Raw genomic sequence first — 27,299 nt, forward strand, 5'->3', positions numbered from 1 at the left:
ACCTCACTTAAGACACGACCACAGTAATTGCAATTATTGTTTGTTATTATATATGGACATATTTGTTGTACAGTCAGAGATTGTATGTACATATCGAGCCAGGTCAACTTTCTTTATTGGAGAATACATTTATTTTCGGTCTCAAGCCATTCGGGAGGGCAGTCCTTATTTTGAGGAATTAAAAAATATATATTTCCGTATACTTTTAAATACATTCGTTGAGTGTCATGCTTGTATATCGAGCTCTGCAGTGTGCACACGCGATAAGTAGTATGCAACATATGCACAGACAGATTAGTGTCCACATTGCACGTCCTTTTCTTCCTGTTCTCTTTCGACTCCTCCTGACGAATGACTTGAGACTTCGGCTTACATATATGACGTCACTTAAACACAGTGACAAAATAGCGCACTAATAATACAGAAAATGGGTTCCATTCATGGTTTACAATGATTATTATTATGTATTTATTTTCGTCTGGGCGAGAGTTTTATATTTGCAAAACAATAACCAAGAAAACACTAAATTACATCAACATCATAACCTCAGTGGTGCCTTGGTGTGAGAGATCCTACACTGTAACAATGTAGGTAGTTATTCATAACTATGTTTTTATTATTGGGTGTTTTCCTTTTGAAAATCAGTAATTGTCTACCGATTGGCTTTTTTGTACTATCTGAAGACCAAAAGCAACAAAAGACAAGACATATTAAGCAACAACATATATATTCCCCGATTACATAATCTGAGCTTCAATCTGTGATGAGCAACACTCCCCCAAGGCTTTTTAGGTTGTTGTTTTTTAGCCCTGTACAGGAAAAAGGCAGAGGGAAGCGTTGTCATTTTCTCCCTGTCATCTTTTATTCAGACTGCTTCAGCTGTACTTGTTTTGCACTGGGGTGAACGACTTTCAGACATACCCCTGTCCCACTTCTCTCTCCCACTCTCTCTCTCTCTGTCTCTCTCTTCTTCTCCCCTCCCACTCCTAACATTAGAACCCCATCATGACTTCACTCCTTCTTGTCCTCATCCTCGGGGGTGTACACGCTGACGGTGAACTCGCCGTTCTCCGTGCCGTACTTGTTGCTGACCCGCAGGGCGTATTTGCCCGAGTCGGCGGTGGTGACTGCGGCGATGGTGATGCTGGCGTACTTCCCATTCTCAAACTTGAGCGTGTAGCGGTCATCCGTCACCAGTTCCCTGTCGTTCTTCAGCCAGCAGACCGTGGGCACCGGGTCGCCCCACACGTTGCCGGTCAGGTTCAGGGACTAGAGGGGGCAGGAGGTGCAGAGAGAGTCAGTGTTTTTGGTTTCTTGGTCTATTTTGGATGTGTGTGTGTGTGTTTGTGGAGGGGGGGTGTTTGTTGGTGAGGGTGTGTTTTTTGGTGCGTGTGTGTGTGTGTGTGTGTGTGTTGGTTGGTGTGTATGCCATAACACATCTACATACTGAAAAATTCTGCTCATGATACAGAGAAAACGAATGGGGAAAATAGGCCTACATATAAATGAAAGAGTCGAAGAGAGAGATATTAGAACAAAAGAGGAAGCGAAACCCAGAGATAGAGAGATAAAGAGGGAGAGAGAGAAACACGTTGGGCAAGAAAATGCAGAGTTAATCTCTTGAGTAGCTAATCTATTCACCTTGCCCTGCTGGATCGCAACCACATCTGGCAGGCCTCCAATGACACGAGCGCGGTCTAGAAAGGAAGTGAGATAACACTGTCAGAATAACAACATGGCAATCCATTTGAAAGTGACAGTGTTCCAATATGAGGGATGTAAGCATTATGAATTGACCATGAAACATTATAGAATGATTTTCCTAATGAAGAAGTGTAAAATATAAGAATAAATATACAGAATAATTATACAGCATATATTCAATAAAGAAGAAACTCTATTCAAATATTCTCCAGAAAGAAGTCTGAATATATATATATATATTTCTTATTTCACACTGGATTGTTGTCTGTATGGCCAGGTAGACTAGATATTACAGCCACAATTGACCTTCAGTTCAAACCTAGCCATGTCGGTATCAGGGGAAATGCTGACATAATTTTAGACTGGGAAACATTATTTTAGACATGGAGATCTCTGGGGACAAACTGTGGCATAAATACCCACTTACTTCTTTCTGCAATCGCAGCCGCTCTGAGGAAGGAAGGAGACATTGTCAGAAGTATCTCAAAAAGGTATCAAAGCCATGGCGTTGTACACATATTTCCCTCTCTTCCACACAATGCCTGGAAATGCACCATGAGTCGGATGTCTCCGGAAGACACAAAAAAGGGTATTTTAAGTTTTGATTTTCCGGTTGCAATGTGTAAGTATTTGCATAAACATTGTCTTTAAATAGAAGAAAGACAAGTACGCAACAGTGGGTGCATTCCAACTCAATTCATCACTTACTTCAGCCTCTGGAATTCTTCGAACGCCTCTTGCCACGCTGCACACACAAGCAGCATAATATCAGGTTCAACGTGCAGTAAAGGTTTGAGCACACACTAAGTGGGGCCTACAACCAGGACATTGTTATCTAACGACTCCGTGTCCCATATTACAACCAAATAAATGACATTATTTATCTCCACCATAAAACTCACAATTTGAAAAAGTATTGTTTCGAATGGCATGCCGAGAAATTGAAAGATCCCGCTCACCTTGACCAGACAGGTCGAAGACCCTCTTGAGTCCATCCTTGCCGTCGAAGATGTCGATGGTGTACTTGCCCTTGTCCTTCTCCGTGGGCTCGTTGATCTTCAGCCAAAGCTGCTCCCCTGTGACTCCACACTCCTGCCTGGTAGAGCTGCTTATCTTGCTCTCTCTGAGGTCAAGCAGAAATATATTCATCAGCACTCATTTGCTCAAACAATCTTCCAAAAAAGAATGGCATAAAAATAAAGTATTGCATGAAAGCAATCATTGGCCATGAACGCATTGATTTCGATTTACTTTGTATCAAAAACAAGGGGCAAAACAAGCAAGCTAATTTAATGTTTATTTCCTATCTATTAAAAGCTTTAAATAAAAGCTTCTAGCAGTGAATTGTTCTTGATCTAGGATGCCTGCAGGTAGACTGCATACTTAGGGGATCAAACCTAGATTCTTAAGACTATCCTCCTTCCGGACATTTAACCGATAATAGGCTGAGGATAAGCCAGGATCAATAAGCCAGGATCAATCCTCCAATCCTTGCTTAAAGAAAGGTCAGGCACTTGATTTGAAAAGCATTTTCTGTAATATTTGTTGAAAATCTCTTTACATCCCAGAAGCAATCAATAAATCCTCCGGTATCTGTGGCTTTCAATGTCTGTCGATGCTGCTAATTATCCTGTCCAATCAGTTAATTTTGCCCGAGTAGATGTTATGGTCTACCAGTCGGCCTACCTACCGACCTGGATACCAGCTGCTGCTGCTGTTATCCAGAAGGCTTCCACAAGGCTAGGCAGACCCAGTGCAAAAGCTAGCAAGCTAATCACATGCTTTGGGCGAGTAGCTTTGGAGGAAGAACTGAGGTCAGGGGTGGGATGTTTTATATTCGATACTTTGAAAATCAAGCTGACTCTAGCTTGGTTCATTCAAATTGCCTTCCCAAGCTTTAAGCATAAGCCTCTGAAGTTGTTAAATAGGATAATTTGGTAATGGAAAATGCATGGGTGTTACAAAAAATACAGAACATAGTTATGGTGATGGCGGTGGGTGATTATGACGCACTTTTGGAGCCAGCCGACACGCAGCTCTTCAGTGTAATAGATGACGTTGGAGGACAGCACGATTCCGTGCTCAGTGCTGATAACCTGGATGTCGGTGGAGGAGTGGGCTGCAATGAAAAGGGAACGGTTATAATACCTTAATGCCTTGTAAAGCGAGTCTCAAAGGCATTGTAACCGTCCATGTGGGGATGGTGACCCCATATACGGCGGGATAATACATTGACGTGACAAGGATTGTGTGCACAGGATGACTCACCGATAACCCTGAAGAGTTCATTCATAACAGCCTGGTAGCCTGGAGAAAAGAAAAAATGTGTTATGACTTTCTTTCATATCGTGCAGACCTTCTCATTATCAAAGATTATGATCCTTCCTTCCATGCAGGAGCTGCTTGGTTACCTGCGTCGGTCAGATTGAATGTACTTGTGTCTTTGCCTCTCTCGTCCCTCAACTTGACCTCGTAAATGCCGGCATCCCTCTTGCATATCTACGGGAGACACGTCAGAGTTAGACCTCTTCCCAGGGTGGGGGTGTGAACCACCATCGGATGCCCTTCCTCTCTGTATGGAACGGTCATTTCCATACAGATATAGGGATTCAAAATTGCGACGGAGAATACAGTTGATGTACAGTACTGGTGTGGAAGGGACAGAAGGGAACACGAAGGACAAGCGGGACAGAGGAATTGATAAGTGGGAATGAACTCCTCAGAGGAAAGCTCATCTCCTGCTCGGGATGCATTTAAAGGAGAGAAACGTTCTGAAAAAAATATGCTAAATTGAACACAAACAAATAAACATGGGAAATCTGGAAGAGGGGCGAGGCGATGCAAGCAGACACACAAGCAGGTTTTATAGGCGACAACTTATGGCAGCAATGTATATGTTTCCAGACTTTGGGTCTCGGGGCTGCTGGGGGGAGGTCCACGGCCGGCTTCTTTGGTTTTTCTTGCTCTTCTTCTGCTTGCTCTTTGTCTGGCTTAGCAACGCACTGTGGAAATTAGACAGATAAGCCGGGGTTAAAAGCCAGGGCGGGGTACACAGGAGTGGCGAGGATCAGGATCGAAAGCGATCTCTCCTGAGCTCATGCAGTTGTTACTCAGACCCTCTCTCTCTTTGTGGTCAATCATGGTTTGTTTACGTGTTGTTTCTGTGTCTTTAGATCCAACTGTAGTCAGACGTATGACCACCACAGACCAGGAGTCAAGTGGTTTTTACATCATGTTGTGAAATATAGGAGTAATTCTGAAACTCAAATGGGCTTGATTATGATACTTTTCATATTGACGTTGCTTCTAAGGAGATGACGAGCAAGCCAAGCTGAGGCGAGTCTTTTAAACTTTACTAAACTTTTTAATATTTACTGAGTTAGAATAGGCTAAGCAAGCAAGTATAATTTCTCATCAATATGTCTTTGTGCCTGATAAAGAATTTTACTTATAGAATAGTGAATATAACTTATGAATAACACAGGATTCAAACAGCACTGCTTTCTTACTCTGCATGCTGACTGATAGTAGATAGCACAGCGGCAGTATGCCCAAATCCTTTTTATTACCAAACTATCCTCAGTTATGAGTTTGTGTCAGAGAGGGAGAGTGTGGCAGCATTGAAGCATGTTACGCGACAATGGATCTTTAATGGAAGCAAAGCAGCTTTATGAGAGGCATAGCTTCTAGTGGTCGACTCTATAGGGCTCCTCCTATGAGTTTCCTGTAGACACAAAAAAAACAAGCGAAAATAAAAACGATAAAAAATGTAGAAGATGTCTCTCCGACGGCCTGACCTTTCCGATGTTAAAGGTCAACAGCCCGTCCTTCATCTCGATTTTCTTGGAGTCCTCGTCGTCGGCGTGGATGTTCACCATGTCCTTGTACCACTCGATCTCTGTCTCTGGTTTGATGTTTCCAATCTGTGGGCAGGAGCACCATTACTGTATCCATGTGCACACGATGACACATCACCCCGATGCGGCCACGTAAGGCCGTGGGTCACGGGAACAGTGCTTCAAAGAGCAATGTGTGGGATTTTGTGGCCTCTTGTGGTGAGGTTATTACACACTGAATAACCCCCCTCCCCTTCACCCCCCCTCCAGACGTCGGAGCTATGGCGGTCTGTAGTGGCCTCTACTGGCACCTCCAAACTTGAGTCATCGTCTACAACACCGTCGAGTAGCCAAGGGTCAAGTGATGAGGTTCCTTGATAGTTTTATTTATTATCTATTATTTATTTTATTTAGTTATTTTGCCTGTAAAACTAAAGGCCACAGCTTAGAAGCTAAAATAACAAAAAGCTCCTATGCTGTGTGTTACAACAACAGTTATTATTTTAATGGGATTATACACTCATAAAAACCTACGTATGAATATTAAAAATGTATGGCTAGTTAAATCCCCTAGATGCCACTGGATTCAACCCTTTGCATCTTTAATGATGAGGGGTACAGGCGCTGGTGTCCTCACCTTGCATTTAAGCAGCACATTGCATTCCTCGGTGACGGTGAAATCGAGGTACTCCACAAAGTGGGGACCTGTCGGCAGCAGGGGAGATGTTAGCAGGTGTGGAAATGGGAGTAGGGTGTCTGTACCTTTCTGTGTCTTTTCAGGTTGAATTGCCTTACCTTGTTTCCTGACCCATTCAGCCCTCTCAAATTCAGACTTCTTCTGGAGCTCTCTAAACTCTGGAATATGCCAAAAAGGATATAAAACACACGTTATATTCATGCATGCACTCAAGGCAGGCGCACTGAGCTTCAAATAAGTACCCTCCTAGCATGCATGCATTTAAAGGTGGGAAGAAACCACAAATAGTCAATTGACAAGCCCCATAAAACACAGACAGAACATAAATAATACCTAATTCCTAGAATAACAATATGGTATGCACAGATCCACTGTGAATACCTAATACATAAAAACAACACACATAAGAGGCTCCAGTTGGTTTAGAAACCTGGACCCTCTTGCTGCTACCCACTGTGATATACAAATCGAAGTATTCCTACAATGCCTTTCCCTCATTCATCCAACAGATAACACTTAAAAACAGAATAAGGTTGGCCTATGCTGCCCCCGTGTGGCCATCCACTCCAGGTAAAACACTAAACGCTGCCACTCAATTGCACTTGGTCACCTATCAGGGGTAAATACATGTAATGTAAAATACATGTAATAATGTATGATCCCGAAAACATTGAATCCAGATCCTCCTACCGTCTCCGATGAGCACCAGGCTGGTGGTTCCCTTGGCCTTGCCGTCCACCAGGTTAAAGGTGAACGTTCCCTCGTCTGTGACCTCCAGGGAGTCCATGAACATCTCGATGATGCCAGTTTTCTGGTCGAAGTTCATTGAGTATTTCTGGAAACCAAACAAATGCATATATTTTGTATAACTCTTAAATCGATCCCACGTTTTCAATACAAAAGTTTAAAAAAATAACATTTGCATTGTGATATGATTCTATTGATAGTCTCCAGCATGTGGAAGTTGAGAACCAAGTGGAGGTTGAGAGTTGTTCAGCTGAGCTCTTATAAGAAACATTACAAAACGAGGACATCATTTCATAAGACAGCGTTGTGTTGTCGTGTCGTGTGTGGAGGACACTCTGGAAGCTTTCTTTACCTGTCCTGCGGTGACGGCCGCATTATTGAACACGTACTCCACACTGCAGGCGGCGGTGCATCTCTCCACCTCGGTCCAAATGCGCACGCGGCCCTTCTCCAGCAGGTCCATGGACATCTCCTTCTTGAAGGGAATAACTGGACACCATCACACGGGTGGAGGAACACAGGGGGAAAGGAAGAGGAGGAGGAGGAAGGATGAGAGTCTGGCGGCCATGGTTTTGTTATCCTAGTAACCACAGACTTTTTCTTTATTTCAATGAAGATTGACCATGACACTAATATGATCACTAACGTAACAACTCGGTATGCTAAAAGAAGCACTGTGCAAGCCCTGAGGAATAGCCTCTGGCTATTTAGCCCAATGTGATTACACTCATTTGTAATATATGCATATATATCCTATGATCATAGCCCCTAGACTCAAACTCAAGCATAGTTGTTATTTTAGCTATCGTTAGCAATTCAATTGAATCAACATGAAGGTTAAGTAGAAAGCACAGACTCTCTCCAGAGAGCATATTGTGCTCCATGATAGTGTAGTCCAAGTTAGATATATTTACCAGGGAACTTGTGCTCATGGCTGATGTCCAGAAGGCGATTGAGAGCTGTCAATCACAACAGAGCAGAGAAACAGTGGGTGATTGTGATGAAATCCTATAAATAGCTCTACAAAGCTTTACATCTTAAACACTATTTATATGATCTGTTATCTCCAAAGGTGGTTTCAGAGATGCTGCCCGTAACCTTCTTTAACCAGTGGTCTCCAGACAGTAACCGCATTACAATATCCAATTTCTTGATGAGTTTCTTGATGATTTCTTGAGGAACTTTGTGTCGTGTGTGTGTGTGTGTGTGTGTGTGTGCATGACTCACCTTCCTCGGTGAGTGTGTAGCTGGCGGAGAAGCCCTCTGTGTTGGTGACCATGCAGGAGAAGGTCCCAAGGTCCTCCAGGGAGGGGCTGTTGAAGATAGCTCTGGACCTGGGGGGGGTAGAAGGGTAGTACACCTTACACACGACAGGTCTGGATCACACTGAGCCTGCACGGCACTGGGGTCATGCATGCGGGTAGACTGAAGACAAGCTCACATGGGGTCTGATCTCTGAAATGCTACACAAAATGGAGGAGAGGAAATACACCAGGCAAACCTCAGCTACAGCTCTCATTAGCACAGACACACGGGGCATTATGGTGCAGAAAAAGGTTTGGATAGTCAACAGTCATTGTACTGTAATCCGATTTGTTGCCGACCCAAAATAATGACGTAAGAAACCCTTGTCATTGAAATACTCCATGATGTGGATTAGCAAAGTACAATCAATAAAAGTGCTTTCTGTGTCTCACAATACTGGAACCCATATTAGATTTTAAGGTAGGTAAGGTATACACACATACATACACACACACACACACACACACACACACACATACATATACACTGTGTGAAAAGTGTATGAGGAATGTATAAGGAAATATTTGGACCAGTACAATTCCACCAGATCTGCTGTTTGCCAGGGGTATGGATGCCAACAGCATTTTGTTACGAATACAGCTGCAAAGACAAGGGTTTGCCGACCACATGACATGATGGCTAGGCCTCTCTGATAACAGTACTAAGTCGGAGAAGGGCTGGGCTGGGAACTGAGGCCCCCCCTCCTACCCACTCTGCAGTTAGTTGCACACAGTTCCACTTCACACCAGCCTACAGTGTCGACAGTGCTTTTTACGTCATCAATGACCTCTTTAAAACATCCAATAGGTGATTGACTTTTCATCATCTCTCCAAAGGCCAAATACTCCATAATACCAAATTAGATTTCCCGTTGCAGAATCAAAACAAAGGAGAAGGCTTGTGTTTCGGGGAGCCATGGGAGGATCGAGGAAAAAAGGGAAAGACAGTTTTGTGGTCTTTGCAACGACGTCTCTCTGTTTGATTTTACACAAGAAAATATATTTCTTTGCAATGGAGTTTGGATGAAAGCTACTCTGTAGTTTCAAGCAAGTGGGTTTTGCACGCAACCAGGGGACAAAGAGCATGAGCAGCAACACCAATTAACAAGGAAACAATCTTCCGTTCTTCTCCATTGTGTAATCTCCCCACACAAACAGGATGTTATTATTGGCTTACAGGCTGCATTAGCAATATACGCAACTTTTTGCTCTCTCTCTCCAGCATCCTGTCAGACCTATTTTGAGACTTTTCGAAAGAGTTACATGACAACCCAAAATGAGAATCTGGAGAAGGAGGAGGAGGGCAGGATCACCACTCCCATGAGGCAAGGAAAGAAAATTGTAAGTTAAATCATAAGAAATCCTACGTAGTTCTATACTTTTTCCACATTCAATATTTCCATTGGTCTAATTTGAGTTAATTCTGTGGTTTGTCTCGGCACAAGGCCAGAGCTAGTGTTCCCCAAACCGAGCTAGATATGATCTCTGAGGAGCATGATGCTATCTTGGATGGAAGGTCGGTGTGGGTCTTCTGACCAGGTCACAGATTAGCCTGCACTGTTTGGGGTGATACAGAATGGACTGGACCCAGATCCGAAATAGGAAGTGAATCACCACGCACGAGGTGCCGAAGATAGATCCACGAAGAGGCCGCAGAAGCCCGCTGACCCCAAACTCCCACGACGGTTATACGTGTCCAACATGAGAATTGAACCACAAATAATCTCCCTCGCCCCCTTTCCACTTCACACCTCCCCCTTATGTGTCTTGTATCCGCTGTTGTTCTGCACACTGTATTGTATTACACTGTATATTGTGTTTAGTTTTTGTCCGTTTCTGAGTGTACTGTATTGCATTTATTCATAAAACAATTGTGTAATTCCTTTTCGTTTGTCCCCATATCTATATAATCTACCTATGAACAAAAAAACACCAAACCAAGGAAAGACTTAAATAAATTGAATGATACCTGGTGCCCTAAGGTTTAAAATGCTACCGGTAATGTTCCCTTGCAAGCACCCCACACAGATTATTAACCATGGCAACTGGAGGCCCAAGGTGTGAAATGCAAATGTTGACTTTCAAGCCCCCAGCAGGGGACAGGCCCCCAAACCTGCTTCATATCCAGAGCATTCCGGTCCGCATAACAGCAGACAAACTCCCTGATGCATCCAAATATCTGTGGAGTATGCGTATGAGTATACAGGATTATTCCTGTCCGGATACACCACCTTTCACGCAGTGATGCGTACACACATACACACACCCACAAAACACACCCACAGGTAGTCCGACAGTCACATACAACATATACACATACAAACCATACACACACACACACACACAGGGTACCCACTTGCCGCCCTGGGTAACAACAGTGATGCGGGAGCTCTCTGTGATGCTCTCGTAGTTCTTGGACCAGATGAACTCGGAGTCCTGAGACATCTCGGAGCACTGGAAGATCATGGAGATCACACCGTCGTCATCCACGTCCACCTCGATCTCATGGGTGCCTGTGGCATGGGGATCAGTCTGTTAATGTGTGTGTTTGTGTGTGTGCGTGTGTGCGTGTGTGTGTGTGTGTATGTACTGTATGTGTGCGTGCATATGTGTGTGTGTGTGTGTGGTGTGTGTGGTGTGTGTGGTGTGTGTGTGTGTGTGTGTGTGTGTGTGTGTGTGTGTGTATGTGGGTGTGCGGGTGCGTGTGTGTGTGTGTGTGTGTGTGTGTGTGTGTGTGTGTGTGTGTGTGTGTGTGTGTGTGTGTGTGTGTGTGCATGTGTGTGTGTGTCTGCGTGCATATGTGTGTGTGTGTGTGTGTGTATGTGACTCACCTGGGTGAGTCTGGGCCAGAATTGGGCCGAGGACACTGGAGGGTTTTCCCACGCCGGCCAAATTTTCTGCTCGCAGACGGAACACGTAGGAGGTACCAGCATCCAGACCGGTCACCTGGACAACAGGAATAAAAACATCATGTTTCTTCAGACTCATAGAGATACACATACGTATGTATATAGTATATGCTACAAAAAACAATCTCTCTCTGAAATCGACATCAAAAAAGGCATACAGTGGATTAGTTAACCAAAATCAGTTGTAAAACTTGTTTATGAGATATTAAAACTGATACATTGTGATTGACGTGTAGAAATACTGTCCGTCCGACCACCTTATACAGTATATATAATATTTACAAAATTCATAAATATGGGATAATGATTAACAGCAATGTTAGGACAAATCAACCGTCTTGGGAGTTACTTTAAACACATGAACTAACTAGAGTCAAGGTTTCACGTTCAAACATTGAGAAAACACGCTGGGTAGAATGAAAAACGGATCGCTTCCCCGATGGAAACCGATTAGGGGTGCTCTATTATGGAAAAAATTATAATCACGATTATTTGAGTCAATATTGAAATCACGATTATTCAAACAATTATTTCTGAGCTTGAAAACATGATGTATTTATTCAGCATTTCTCTCCAAAAACTACTAGTACTTTGGAATTTCCCCTTAAAAAAAGACACAAAATGTGCAAATTGAAAATGTTAAATCAAAATGTACAATAATATACAAATATGGATCCAGCTCTTCTGAAATTTCCTTAAAACATTTAATGAATAAAATAAATATCCTTAAAAATAAAAAAAATCTTTTCAACTCGATTATATTATTATATTATATTATATTAACCCAAAAATCAAAATCACGATCAAAATTGGATTAACTGCACAGCCCTGCCACCCGTTAGCGGCAACACGTCCGTTACCTTCATGTACTTGATCTGGTGGACCTTCTCGTGCACGGCCCTCCAGGCGCCGTCGCCGCCCGCCGCCTCCTTGATGTCCAGGTAGTAGCCGTTGATCGCGGAGCGTCCGTTGAAGGCGGGGGGGTCCCACAGCACCACCAGGGAGGTGTCACGCACCTCCAGCACGTGGAGGCCGAGAGGAGCGCCTGGGGGGACACAGAGAGAGAGAGCCACAGGTCACCCCACCGGGTTCACTGGAGAGATCTTCAGAGTGCTGCCGTGTTGTTATTGGAGTGTAGTCTGTGTCATGGGGCCAACCCGCGACACAAGAGATCTGTGTTTGGCATTCGCTGTGCTCAGTGATTTCTGCGGTTTGTGGTTTAAAGAATTGGTGACAGATGAATGATGGGTCTTAGAGGCAGAATGACATAATCAGGAATGGGTGTTTTATATTTTTAGTGTGCAAGAAAATAATGATGTTATGAATAATGTTTGTCCAGACCATTGGGTTTATGGTTTACCAAATGTCTGTCATAGATTTCTACTGGGAACTGTTTAACCTTGTGTTGGTGTGTGCTTAAGACTACGTCTCATTTAAACCATCAAATAAAAAAAGTGTACAGTGTGATACTGAAATATATTGAAAGAAGTAATCGACATTAGCCAACAATCACCATTCTATTCATGTCGATTGAAATGGGCCACTTTAGGTGTTTGTCGTCATCATTTGCCCATGTGTATGTGTGTGTGTGTGAAGTGTTCCCCAGCCTGCAGTATACCTGGCACAGTGATGGTCCATTCCTTGCACTCCAGAGCTTTAGCAGCCAGAGAGGCCTTGCTCACACCCGCCATGTTCATTGCCAGCACCTGGAACTGGTAGAAGAGGTTCTCCTTCAGGCCCTCAGCCTGTCAGGGACAGAGGAGAACAGGACGAATGAGGACAGGATTATCATTATGAAATAAATATTCATCATTTGGTATTGACCCAACACCAGAATTAATCTGCTTTCCAGCTTGACATTGTTTTTTTGTTTGCTGCAAGGTACATTGGCTATCCAACCAATTACAGTGCAGTTCATTATCCCATGAGTGACTCATGTTGTACCTGGTCATGGCAAGGCTATGTACCAAGCTGTTAATTATAATCCGAAATATAATTACTCCCACAGGTCTCAAATAATGATCATAATATATAACTAACCCCCAAATTATTTACACAGAAACAAGGTCCAAGTCAAAACAAAAAACAAACGTGGCGTTTGGTCAGCCGTCTGAATCATACAGTAAAACGTCATGAGCATTGAGTCCCGAAGCCATAACCCTGGGCAGAGTGAATGCAGGGCTCCAGCAGTGGTGCTGTTACCCAGGACAGCCTACCTTGTAGGATGTGGCATTAACGGCCTTCGGGTTCAGCTCGTGCCATTTGCCCACCACCTCTCCCTTCACCGTCCTGTAGTTCAAATAGTAGCCCGTGATCTCGGCCCCTCCATCGAAGGCCGGCGCGCTCCAGCTCAGCACCATGTAGTCCTTGGCAGCCTCCACCAGGGTCACCCCAGAGGGCTTCCCGGGGACAGCTAGCAGGAGAGAGAGAGAGAGAGAGAGAGAGAGAGAGAGAGAGAGAGAGAGAGAGAGAGAGAGAGAGGGAACAAGAGAGAAAGACAGACAGAGAGAGACAGAGAGAGAGACAGAGAGAGAGAGAGACAGAGAGAGAGAGTGAGAGGGTAGAGATGGAGACAGAGAGAAGGAGAGAGACAGAGACAGACAGAAAGAGAGAGAGAGAGAGAAGGAGAGAGACAGAGAGAGAGAGAGAGAGAAGCCAAATTGCTTATCATTAGCAGTGGATGACTAATAATCTGAATTATAATTCAATGCAATTTACACAGCGCTATTCACGCACCAAACATAGTGGGTGTGTGTGTTTGTGTGTTAGTGTGTTTGCGTGGTGACATGACACCTCATCCTTCACCAGATTGATAAGACTGATGAAAACTAGAAAGATGTTCCCCATGTTATTCAATCACAACCAGGATTTGATGGATGGTGGACGTGCGGTTTCGGGTGGTCATCGGGGATTACTCAGAGAAACGGCAGGCTCTTGTGCTCCCATCCATCAAATAAACATGCAGTCTTACCGGATGAAAAGTGACACGGTTAAGATTGTTGGCATAGGAGTGCGTCAGCGTTTGACATGAGTCACCAAGACAGGGGGATCATCACTTTTACATTCAGATCAATGCCCGCTACTCTGACAGATATTAGATACGTGATGAAATCACCCCGACTCGATCCATACAATGCAACCCCGGCTAATGGCTCCAAAAAATGGTTGTGTTAGGCCACACGCAAACACCAAGACTTCCTCCCGCTGCATCGAGTATACTTACATGTCGGCCCGCAAGGGGGCTTAACGCTGTGCTTTAAGTACCTCCGGTCAAGGCAGGCCGGGCTGAGGCGCTGGTTAGGCACATGCTCCTCACAGAACACACCGCTTTAGTTATCACATGGCACAACGGAACCCAAGCTCTACCAATCAATACACAAGTATACCACCCACCAAGGGCATGAGCTGAACAGGCGGAAAGCATGGCGCAAGGCTATTTCAGTCTAATACAGAAAAACGTTTCCATTTAGGCCTTGGTTGAATACAAATACGTACATTTGAGGTTAAGGGATGGTTAAAGGGTCAGGCACATGCAATGCCCTCTATGGGTCTCATATATGTCATATAATGTATGAAATGTATGGAGGACACACAATGAGGCAAACGTATTAGCAGAGGGTAGAAGACGTTTACATTAAATATAAATGTTCTAACAAGTAATTGGATAATGGTTTGAGTGATTCACATTGTGAAGCAAACAAAAAGAATAATAATGAAGGATAACTGATTTTAAAAAAAAAAGTGATGGAAAGGAAAACAAAGAATGGAGAATATGAATAAATAATTCTAGGGGAAACTCACAGACGGCAGCCTTCACCAGGACGGGATCAGACAGAGGGGAGCTGCTGCTGTATCCTGCAGCGTTCACGGCCTTCACCTTGAACACATACTTCTCACCGGTAGTCAGGCCATGGCACACAAACCTGAACACCATGGAAACAACAGGTCGTTGGGTTTAACAGCAACTCATGGAACTGCCTTGATTTAGATATGTAATGACAGACAACATCCACTAGGTGGAGTACTCACTCTCAATAAGACCAGGGCATATGTCATCCGAATAATCAGCATGCAGGCATACATCAAACTCAACGTCAATCAACTATAATGACTTTAGCTAAAATAAAATAAAATAATCCAAAATAAAATAAAATATGCTAAACTAATCTTAGCTAAAGTAGACTAAAGTAAAATAAAATAATCTAAAATAAAATAAACTATACTAAACAAAGATATGATGAATATATTCGAAGCTAGGCTAAAGTCAACCAAACTAAACAAAAAAATACCAAAGCTAAGATAAAATACTAAACTAATGAAAAACAAACTAAACTAGACTGAAGCTATGAAGATATGCTAAGCTAAGCGGTAAAGTGACCTGGTGCTCTTGACAGGCTTGTTGTTGCCGGGCACCCAGGCCTCGCTGCCCACCACGCTGTACTCGATGTAGTAGCCCACCAGGTGCTTCACCTCCTTGGAGGCCGCCCACGACACCACGATGGAGGTGGCGCAGTTCCTGGTGACCGTCACCGCGCCGGGAGAGGAGGGCAGTTCTGAGCAGAGAGAGGATCAAAATGATCTTTATTTAGAAAATTGTCCCTACAAAGAAAGGACAAACTGGCACTTAGAAACAGTACTTAGCATGGTGTAGCATCTTGTTCTACCTTTGTTGCACACGGGGAATGGGTTAACCTAGCAAGTGTAAATGCACTGTAAATGGCACTTCTTACTACGAACATCCTTACTGTACCGACAGCAATATATTGTTGTTTCTCTTTCTGCTGACAAATGTACTTATTGTAACTCGCTTTGAATAATAGCGTCTGCTAAATGCCCTAAATGTAAATGTAAACAAATTAAAGATAGAAAGAAAGACGTAAGGGAAGAAAGGCTAAAAGCATCAAAGAATCAAGGAACAAAAGAACGAAAGAACAAAAGAACAAAAGAATCAAAGAATAAAAGGAGGAGAGAGTTCTTGCTGACCCAGCTTGTCTCCCACGGTGATGTTGCTGGTGGAGCTGGAGGCCTCACTCACGCCGGCCGAGTTACAGCAGCGCACGCGGAAGCTGTAGGACTCGCTCTCCTCCAGGTCGAACAGGGCGTAGCGCGGGGACTTGACCGGCAACCCGGTGTTCACACGCTGCCAGTGGTCCGTTCCTGCAATGCACTGGGAGAGGGAGGGAGAGAGAGGGAGAGAGAGAGAGAGAGAGAGAGAGAGAGAGAGAGAGAGAGAGAGAGAGAGAGAGAGAGAGAGAGAACGAGGGGGAGAGAACAGAAAACGTACGAGGATGAGAAATGTAAACGGTGCGCATAAAAACAGACAATAACGGCTCCAGTGAGAGTTTGTGTCTAAATATATACAACTTTTTGTCATCAAGACCTGCAGCGACATATGGAAATAATCAAACTACCATACAATTGAATTCTGTAATAAATAGGGCTTGTACATCAGAATGCAGTATGTTTTGTTGGTGCTACTCCACCATTTGGAAAGGACTCAAGAGAGTTGTAGTAATGTAAAATACCAAATTAAAGTAAAGTTATTGTTATCTAGGTTATTGACCTACCGCATGAGAAACACTGTGCCCGTTTCAAACACGACAACGTCTCCCAAAAATGACAAATAACTAAAGCATTACAAGGAATACTAAAACTATTAGTACAATGCTTCTATGCTTCCAAAAAGGCGGTCATGTACTCAATGTACGAGTCCGGCACACATCCCGTGGCAAGGCAGCCCACAGCAGAGTGCAGTTCCTCCACCCTGTCTGCTCACCTTCTCGATGTAGTACATGACCCCCTCGTGACCCCTCTGCACGGGGGGCTGCCAGCCCAGCACCACGTAGCTCTTGGTGGCCTCAGTGACCACCACTTCGCTGGGCTCCCCGGGGACCACGCCCACTATGGAGGCAAACGGAGAGGGTTGGAGGACATGATATATGTTAATATGTACAAATTAGATCTTTACATACTCCTCTTCTTAATGGGTTTAACATGGAGATTGAATCTAAATGGGGACTCGTTGGTACAACGGCTAAATCAACAAAAAAATTGACCAAGAATGAAGAAGGTTTTCCCACTTAAAAGCGGTGTTGTATGTTAATTCTTTAATCCTCTCTGAAGGAGTTACATCGGCTTAACATCAATCGCTATTTTGTCATGAGTCATTACGTTGAAACACACAGTTACCACGGTTACACTAACGCTCATGAACCTGATGTGGTCGGTCGGGGCTCATGAACTCACCGGTGGGGTCCTCCTCAGTGAACTTGATCATCCCGGTCCACGGAGCGGAGGGTCCGGCTGAGACCAGACAAAAAAGCAAAAAACACACGGCATCCGTCAGTCTAACGTGCCGGCGGTCCGACAGCACTCCCTGTAACGCTCTCTCTCTCCCTCTCCTGTCTCCTCACCCCTTAGGCGGGCCCTGTCGAGGGGGTCCACGGCCGCCACGGGGTCCGACACGCGGGACGGACGGCTGACGCCGGAGGCGTTCAGGGCGCTGACCCGGAACACGTAGGAGCGGCCCTCCACCAGACCGGTGACGGGGAAGCGGGCGTACTTGATGGGGCTGTCGTTGCACTGCGACCAGTGCTGGGTCCCCACCTCGCACCTGCGCCACAGGACACACGCACACAGTTAGCCCCGGCTGCATCACGCATTTACACCGCCAGACCACAGGATGTCACTATAGGATCAGCTGTGGCTTTCACACTCCAGACGGACATCAAGTCAGCTTAAAGTGCTCTTAATTTCAAACCCTTGATACATTGTAGCTCTACGCTACCATCCTAATGTTAGAATCTTTGGGAAACAAAAAAAAGTATATTTATATACAAGTTTACACATATAACATTTCATGATCCATTATAAACACTACTTAAAGAACATTACCAAACTAATGAGGGAAACCTGCAAGTTACATTCCCCTAATAGGCAATAATCAGGGTGAATGTAGTTTTTAATTTTCTCAAGTTGCATTGTCCTGATGGACGGCTGCCTCCAGATAAGACTCCAGTGAGGGGGGCGTGACCCACTTGTCGATGAAGTAGCCCAGGATGGAGCTGCTGCCCTCCACCGCCGGCTGCTTCCAGGTCACCACCACATAGTCCTTGTTGGCGTCGTGACAGCGCACGTCCAGGGGGGCCACGGGCACGCCCTCCACCTCCACATCAGCATCTGTCACAGAGACGGGCACACACACACACACACACACACACACACACACACACACACACACACACACACATACAAACAGACACACGTACACAGATCAGTATGCAACAAACGGTTGCATTGGTTGCAGGGGATTTGCGGTCAAGCACACATACAGCACATACATAGACAAACAAACACACTCACACACGCACAAACAGAAACAAAAGGACAAACACAAGCGCGCACACACACACACAATCACACACATACGAAACATACTTTTCTACTTTGCCGTTTCTAATTTGGTTTTTATTACAGACCCTTTTTTAGAACCCAGTTTCCATTCTCTGCCTCCCACACTCCTCATGTGCTGGTAGCACACCATGCTGCTACTGAACCTGCAGGTCTTTCATATTCCTTTGTGTTTAGGAAACATGGGAGAAACTAAATGAACATAAACTGCACAAACTTCATATATTTGGTATATATTCTGTTATTATGTTCAAAGCAGTTTCTCTCTCTCTCTCTCTCTCTCTCTCTCTCTCTTTCCCCACGTCGCCTTCATCAAGTAGGAATGAAGCAGGACGGATATAGACTGGGAGATTCCTTAAGAGACACCCAAGGCGACAGGGAGAGAGGAGCTGTGTCGTTTTAAGGGCGGGCGTCAGGAGCGGAGCAGGAGGGTGGGGTGGGGGGGGCGGGGTGGTGGGTGAGGTCACTGGGTAACTGGAGCCTGTGAACACTCTCCACCACGGCCCAACTGTTCGCTGCTCTGTAATGTCCCACATGACAAAACACAAGTGTGTATGTGTGTTGTTGTTTGGTTGTCTAATTGACGGCTACAGCCTCTGTCACTCTGAGCCCTGACAAGGTCACTTAGCCTTTGTCATTTTACATTTAGACTGGTGGTTGTTTCATGATTGTTTTTCCCAGATTCTGCCTGTATTGCACATTGTTTGTGCGATTGTACATACTGTAATGTATGCTAAGTGTTTGGTAGGGATAAGCCTAACTTTGCCGTTACCCGTCGCGTATTGTTAAGGTTGAGTTATCCATCCCCACACGTTGAACAACAAAGTCACTGAAATGACAACACGTGACATCACAATGTGTATCCTTCACCTCTGACGAACACGTAGGCGGAGTAGGAGTCGAAGCCGGACTTGGTGTTGACGCGCAGGGTGTACATGCCCTCGTCCTCCTTGTTCAGGTGTGTCAGGGTGAGGGTGGCCCTCTGTCCGCTCCAGTGGGAGTTCACCCACTTGGACGGCTTCAGGGCCACAGCTGGACACAGGAGAGACGCGGTTTGGGATTCATGAGGAGGACAAACGGTGTGAGAGAGACCAAAAGCTGAACACTAAACACCACATACGCAAAAAAAAACGGCTGCTTGGATACTGTTTTTGATTGCCGGAGATTATCAGTGCCCCGGGGATGTCACTTTATTTGTGGAGAGTGACATCATCCGGGCACTGATATTAGCCAATCAGAGAGAGGGATAACAGGTTTTTTTTTAGACCTTGTTGGTGCTGTCCTTGAGTTGTGATGTTAGTGTTGGTTAACAATTTGAAGCGATGAACAACACAAATCTTTAATGTACTCGTAATTATGTTATTAAAAGTATCATTGGGTTGCTGGGCAAAAGCCTCCCTACGAAGATCTGAGATTCCGCCTCGCTGGTACTCTCAGACCATCTGGCTGACGAACGGTCCAATCAGAGGCTGCCGTTGTCATAGGAGGCGGGTTTTACTTGATAATGTAAGAGAAAAGACAGGCATGGTGCCATGCTGATCCAGATTTTTCATATAATTGCCTGATGAGCCTTATCTTTCGGCAAGTCAAAGCCAACCAACACTGACTTTGAGATGTATATCAATACCCTCATTATTTTTGTGAACTATCACGGCTGATTAAACGTTTAAGACCCTGTTGTCCATCACTTCAAGGGTAACGGATATAGCGTAGCGTGTGGCTGAGAGGTCTGTGTTTAAACACTTACAGTTCCTGTACCACACCACGTCCGGCTGGTACTTCTTGATGGTGGGGAAGATGATGACGGTGCAGCCCAGGCTCAAGGTCTCGCCCTCGCGCCCGAACGCCACCTCAAACTTATCGAGGATGCTGGTCTCGAAGGTGACTCCGTGCTCGGCACAGAAACCGTCTGCAGGGAGAGGGGACGGGTTAGCACGCACAGGGGGAGAATACAGCCTTATAGTCTGTGTGGGGACGTTCATGAAGAAGAAGAGTCGGGATGTTCTGGACTCACGGGGTTTAGGATCCAGAGGGCCTGCTTCCTCACCCTCTTGGAACCCTGGGGGGAGGGAGAGAGAGAGAGAGAGAGAGAGAGAGAGAGAGAGAGAGAGAGAGAGAGAGAGAGAGAGAGAGAGAGAGGGTGGGGAGTTAGATGTAATTTTAGAGATGATGAGAAAAATAGTGAGGGAGTGAGGGAGAGATCAAACTCATTCGACTTGTTGTAACGATATCATCAGACACTTTCATACATACTTCATTACCATAAACACTTAACCCATTCTCCAACCACATCATCTTACATGAATTGTAGGATAAAACCATCACAACGCCACGCGATCACGACATTCATAACAGCCGTGGGTGACCTACGTTTGATAACGATTGTGGCCGTAGAAGAAGACTCTCCCTTGATGTTGAGGGCAGAGGCACGGTACAGAGCAGTGTCCAAAAAATCACAACTGGGGAAAAATAAAGGGGAACGAGAATACTAGATGTATTTTTCAGGTAAAATATAAATTTAGACTCATGAGAATTAGGTATTTGCACACTTGCAAGGGAGCATGGTTTGGTGTGAGTAGATTTGTCATACAAACATACATAGAGGCTCAAAAGTGCAAAGCAGGCTACCTACTTCTTGATCTCCAGGGAGTGCATGTTGTAGTTGCTCTCGGTGGTGAACTTCTCAGGGTGGGCTTTGGCGTCGATCAGGACGTTGTTTTTATACCTGGGAAACACATAGACCACGACCAAGACGATTACCGTCAGTAATCAGTAGACGGCAGGTTTTAGTTTGGAGAATTTGGATCCTTTCTGTATTTATTCCTGTTTTGATTGGATGCTTTTGATAGTGCTCAGTCTCACTTTCCTTTAAAGGAAAATACCATTCTGGGAGATCATCTGAAACCAACTTCACTAACACATTCGTTAACAATATCATTTGGCAAAAATACTTTTGTTTACGTAGATGCAATCACACAAAATCATCTTCGACAGAATTGCCACAACAAGAGATTTTGATCAAACCAGGAGAGACCCTTACGATGGTCTGGGTAAAGTTAACGGGCATCAATATGCTACCCAGACTGGTACTGCCTTTCAAGTCGCTTTGTACAACATCGTCTGCTAAATGACTGAATGTACATGTGATGTAGATGCATTGTGAGCGAGGGATGGTGACTGAGTGCATAGAGCAGTTCCCCACCAGGCCATGCGTGGTTTGGGCCAGCCGGCCACAGTGCAGTGCAGCTTCAGGGTCTTGCCCTCCCAGACCGTCTGTCCGCGGGGCCTCACCACAAACTCGGGACGGTGGCAGAGGCTGTCTGAGTTCATCTTCTTGCGAAACTCGGCCCTCTCCTCCAGCTGCAGGACAACGGGCATGCTCAATGTTTTGTATGTGATGATGTAGCGATATTTCCGTTTCGGAATTAGCCAAAAGTAATTACTACAAATATAGATATGATGATGGAGCAGATTTAGCATTTAGGATCCACAAATCACATTAAAATAAAACATTCTGTCTTTTGTTTGTCTGTTTCCCAGCTTGTTGTTGTTTTCTAAAGATGTATTTGACAGGTTCATAATAACATAAGGACGGTTCGAGAAAGTTCCAAAACCTGGAATTACACATAGCCAGCAAGAAATCTAGTCTCAGCGTCTCAAGAACCACGGTATAAATGCTCCATATGGTGTAGGATGGCTTTTTTTAATGGATGGCTTTACCGTCCTGTCCAATTGGAGGCTCTCGGCCGACTCCCTGATCACCCTCTTCCTGGTTTTCTTCTCCACGCTGAGCGTCATGGACTCCTGGGACTCCCTGACGAACAGGTTCCTCATGGCCACGTAGTTCACCCCCTCCTCCTTCACCACCTCGTCCTGGGCCTCGGCCAGACCCCGCACCACCTCATGACTACAACACATACAGACACAGACAGGTGTGAGGGTGAGAGGGTGAGGGGCTGAAGGTCCAATAGGGATGCATTGATCACCACCTTGGTTTCTAGTGCGGACACCAAGCTCAAACCAAGTATCAAGCCCAAAGCACTGAGTGTGAATTCTCGTGTTTGTATTGTGACACAAACAGGGAACTAGAATCACATTGTTTTAACGGAGCAAAGCACGAGGTGACGTTCACTCACTTGGCTCTGAATACGGGGACGACGTAGCCGATGACCTCGAGATCTGTGTCCGTGGCTAGGTAGTTGCGCTCGACCTTCTTGGGTATGAGGCTCATTTTAGAGGCCATCCCCTTCTCTGTCTTCACAGAGCTCTTCAGCGAGGTCTTGAGGCTGGCCCTGGGAATGAGGCAACAAGAGTCAGGTGTCTGACACAAGCTACACACACAAGCAGCTCAGCTCACTTCTTAAAAGTACAATACCGGTCTGGGTGATCAAACTAGTATAGCCGTCTCTCCGAGTAGTAGTTAGTTACCACATAATCTAAAACCATTTTTCAGGTATTTTGAATAATTGAAGGAACTTATAAGAGCAGAAAGCTATTTTTTTAACAGAGAATACTAATGCAAAAATCATGTAACGCTTTGGACAGATTTGTGAGATGAAGTGAGGATATGTACATGTGTACACTTACCTGGTCACAAAATGGTAAAAAGTACAAATTAACACTCCATAGGGGCAAAAAGTAAATACTCAGCGTGTATATGTATTGGACTTAAAGTCAGAAGCATGGTAAATAATAATAAAAATGACACAATGGTTGATACTCAGAAGAGGATAATGTTATATTATAAGCTCACTGACAACATTGATCCCAAAAGACATGAGGTATTACTAAGAGCATTCATAACCCATCTCACTTGTAGATTTATAAATAGTCCCACACCGGAACTGTTGGACGTGGGAAGGCGCTCGATAAATCCTGCTTAAACTTTGCTAGTCCATATCTAGTGCGTGTTTGACAGCACAAAGTGTTTTTGTGATGTGGCCTTTAATTTGACCTTAACAAACCATGCCACTTCATGGGGGAGAGTTATGAGAGTCAATAACATCAACATCAAGAATAATATCAACAGTTGAATGGGCTGTTGAGCTGTAAGAAAGCCAAGTGTAAGGTCAGAGCGAAACAAAGTGAGAGAGGAGAGTGCGAGAGAGACCGAGTGTGAGACAGAGAGAGCGAGAGAGAGAGAGAGAGAGAGAGAGAGAGAGAGAGAGAGAGAGAGAGAGAGAGAGAGAGAGAGAGAGAGAGAGAGAGAGAGAGAGAGACACAGACAGAGACACAGATACAAGCCATGAGTGTGACCATAGGCTGGTCAATTTGTGGAACTAATATTAATATTGAAGATACAATTTTTCCTAACTTAAGCGTACAAGTGTTCCTTACAAAAACACAAGGTTTCTGTGGGTTAAATATTGTGCCATTCACAACAGATACTGGGATACTCATTTTGCATTACATTACACATACAGGTCAATTCAGTAGGAGAGTTCTCTGTACAGTCAGCGTAAAGATAGCTCCTCTTGCCCGGCTAACAGAAATAGCCCAGCTGTCCGTGAATATCTATGGCAGCCAATGAGATGCAGCTCAAATTCCTGCTCTGACCTCCTTCATGAGGTGTAAGGGGCTGCATTATCCCTGGCAGCGAGGAGATCAAAGTCAATCTCACTGTGTATAACAGACCAGTATCAAATGTTTGCCTATCCCAGGCTATTATACTATTATTGAATTAGTGGACGCTTTTACCCAAAGCTATTTGATCTTACTTAACTTACTTTAATCTGCTTTGTTTTGTGCTCCCATTAAATGTCTACTCATTTAAAAGCTACTTCATGCACACCAAACCATCCATGGAAGGGGGATCCCTCTTTTGGGTTCCTTCTCAAGGTTTCCCTTGGATATGGGGAGTTCTAGTTAGCCCTGTCATATTTGTGGGCCTGTGAAGCCCCTTGAGACTGTAACTGTAATGAAGGGCTATACAAATACAAATGACTTCACTTACAGTGAATTCAGATACAGGTTGTTAAGGAACATGTTGGGTTTAAGCATCCCGTCCTAGCCTAGGGTGCCTGTCGGTAGGCTATGGACACTGGGGGTCAAGGCCAGCACCTTCCAGCTGAGAGTCAAACACCATGACAGTGTCCTGTCCTACCAGACATTAAGTTAAAGACACACATACCCTGTTGGGGATTTCCTTTTAGGATGAACATTTGATGTGATTATAATATCACATTGTAGGTTAAAGCTATCACAACAATGTGCATGTCGGGTCAGTCAATTTCAAGGCTTACAGATAATCCAATGGCATGTGTCATTAGTCCGTTAACATACCATGGAAACATGACAGTAATAACAGGGTTCTTTGATGGAAAGCATGTTTGTCTTTGTATTCAACCATTTAAACAGCCATGTGAAATATTCAAATTATGTGCTGCTTTGTATAAACTGTAAAGGAGAACCACCGCGATTATTGTGTACTTTTATTTTTATTAAAATTAAGATATGATGGTTTATTTATTAGATAAGGTCATTTTAACTCATGTGGTACTACAGAAACTCCAAGCTTGCTCGCTTTCTGATACAAATTAATGATTGTACACAATGCATTTCCCCACAAACTAAATGCACTGGCACGAACCTCCATAATAGAGTTACATAGCAATTTCACAATTTTTCACAACTTGCTTTAAAGCAAAGTCAAGGGGCATCACTATTTAAACCGAAAAATATTTACCGTATTATAGATAATATATCATACAAAAAAGTTTTTTGTAGGATTGTATGACCAGCATGGCTCGCCACTCTGTTGTCAAGGCAACAGAAGATGCTGCACACTGCTGGCCTCTGCTCAGCATCCAAACCTTTAACAACATCCTTATTTACAGTCTCTGGACCAAACACTACAATGGTGTTTACGTTTTAAAATAAATACCAAAGGTTCACTAGTCACAAGTCCATTCACTCCATCACCCTGGTGGAAGTGACTCATTTATGGAAAAAACTCCCTCAACAGCATTGCCTTCAGAAATATCAACCATTTTGCCAACTCTAGATCGTCTTTATCCACAGCCGTTCACCACATTATATGTTGTTCGTTTTATCCCCAATAACAACCATTAAAAAACAAGTGTTAATTTGATTAGGTGTGCCTCTTCTCCACACCCTTACCCTTGAGTGCTCTTGTGCAGCTCATGTGAGACAGACTTGTGGCTAACAGAGGACCTGCTGCTCAGGTGATAGCTGCTCTCAAAGTGATGACGCTGCTCTTGCGCCACCAGAGTCTGCTTCTGCTCCTGGAAGTGCTGCTGGCGCTGGCGCTTCTCCAACAGATGCAACGATGCTCCTGACATCCTGGCGGGGGATGGGGGGGTGGGGGCTCTGCTCCACACCAACTTACAGTGTCACAGAAGGGCCGATCGGAGGGTCAATCTCAATGTCTCGTACTTGAGACAGATTTGAGTTAGGCAGGGGGGGGCCGGGCGTTTGGGTTTTCGTTAGGTATTAGGATGGAGGGTTTAAGCGGACGACTTTGAGGTAAACTATTGATGAATTAGTTGAAGCAAAAAAAAGGGAATTAAGGAGTAAAGGAACATTGTTAAGATGAGGGAGCGATTAGGTCTTGGGTGATTGCGTAATGAAATCGTAATTTATTATTTTCCAATAACTTAAATTAGGTTAAATGATGGAGCAAGATGGAGGAAAAGCAGCAGCACCAGTTTATTCATATTATTAGAAGCAGAAGGAGCTATAGCTTTTCTCTCTACGGTTATTTCCACAAGAGCATTTTGTTAGAGCATGTGCTTCCTTTCAGTTTAGAGACACACAAAAGCTCTCCAAAATGAGGATGCCCACACACGTCCAAAGGCCTGTCTGACCCACAGAATATAAGTCGGAAAGGTTTTGTAATAAACAACCACAATAACCACAACTACTGCATACCTGACACAACATACCTACTCCTGTCAAACAGTAGGCATGTTGCACCATGTCTCAGCCTTCACTCTTTTGTCAATAATAACATGACACTATACCTTATGTTATTGGGGTTGTAAAATGTTATGTTGGCTATGAAACTGACTTTAAGTATTGTATTTAATACTTAAAGTTAATACTAAAGTTAATACTTAATACTTAATACTTTAAATACAATACTTATTACATATTAAATACAATACTTTAAGTATTGTATTTAATATGTAATGGGAATAGTTTTCCTTTCCTACCATTCATTAAGGTCATTATAAATTAGCAAGCAAGCGCACACCTTAGTAAGGAGAACAATACGATAAAGCTCATTAATTACTAGCATTATAGCATTATAATTCACAACAATTTATATTAAATCCATATGCTAAATGTCTTTTCAGTAACGTTTACCTTTGGTAAAGTGTCATTGAAAAACAATTATGCAGCGTTGCGATTAAACCATAAATAAAATCAAATGTAGTTAGTAGAAGGATATTAGCCTAAATGTTCATTTTTAGAGACTTAATAAAAAAAAACACGCTGCACACATCATGGATAGGCCTAGATTTTCTTTAAGATTTCTAAGTAAAAATAATACAATCTAAAATATAATGAGCAGAAATAGCACTCACCAAAACAACAAATCAGTTGAAGAAAAGCAAGAGAAATTGCGAGGTACGAGTCCAAAAGGAAACTAAAGCAAGTCCAGATTGGGGTAAAGGAGCTCGGGTGCGGGGCAGTGGACAGGACGACAGTCCACAGAACAAAAATAAGG

General features: G+C 44.1%; 1 protein-coding gene across 1 annotated transcript; it reads right to left on the minus strand.

Annotated features, from left to right (window-relative positions):
* Positions 1–98: 98 nt before the first annotated feature.
* myom1a (myomesin 1a (skelemin)) lies at positions 99–27,299 on the minus strand. The gene is made up of 37 exons (XM_084480936.1): positions 27,157–27,299; positions 25,727–25,950; positions 22,744–22,899; positions 22,328–22,514; positions 21,810–21,967; positions 21,240–21,332; positions 20,978–21,066; positions 20,622–20,666; positions 20,355–20,516; positions 19,478–19,639; positions 18,235–18,376; positions 17,611–17,810; positions 17,444–17,500; positions 16,974–17,098; positions 16,181–16,364; positions 15,576–15,750; positions 14,999–15,120; positions 13,414–13,610; positions 12,816–12,942; positions 12,058–12,242; positions 11,120–11,234; positions 10,645–10,801; positions 8,212–8,318; positions 7,899–7,943; positions 7,337–7,473; positions 6,928–7,072; positions 6,336–6,395; positions 6,178–6,245; positions 5,502–5,627; positions 4,116–4,203; positions 3,973–4,011; positions 3,718–3,823; positions 2,664–2,827; positions 2,413–2,449; positions 2,132–2,154; positions 1,642–1,697; positions 99–1,269 (listed from the first exon to the last, which is right to left on the minus strand). Exons 2-37 carry the CDS (start codon positions 25,906–25,908, stop codon positions 1,012–1,014), a joined length of 4,479 nt encoding a protein of 1,492 aa, XP_084337062.1. The 5' UTR covers positions 25,909–25,950; positions 27,157–27,299; the 3' UTR covers positions 99–1,011.

The sequence above is a fragment of the Micromesistius poutassou genome, assembly GCF_964030765.1.
Source record: "Micromesistius poutassou genome assembly, chromosome: 16".
NCBI lineage: Eukaryota > Metazoa > Chordata > Actinopteri > Gadiformes > Gadidae > Micromesistius > Micromesistius poutassou.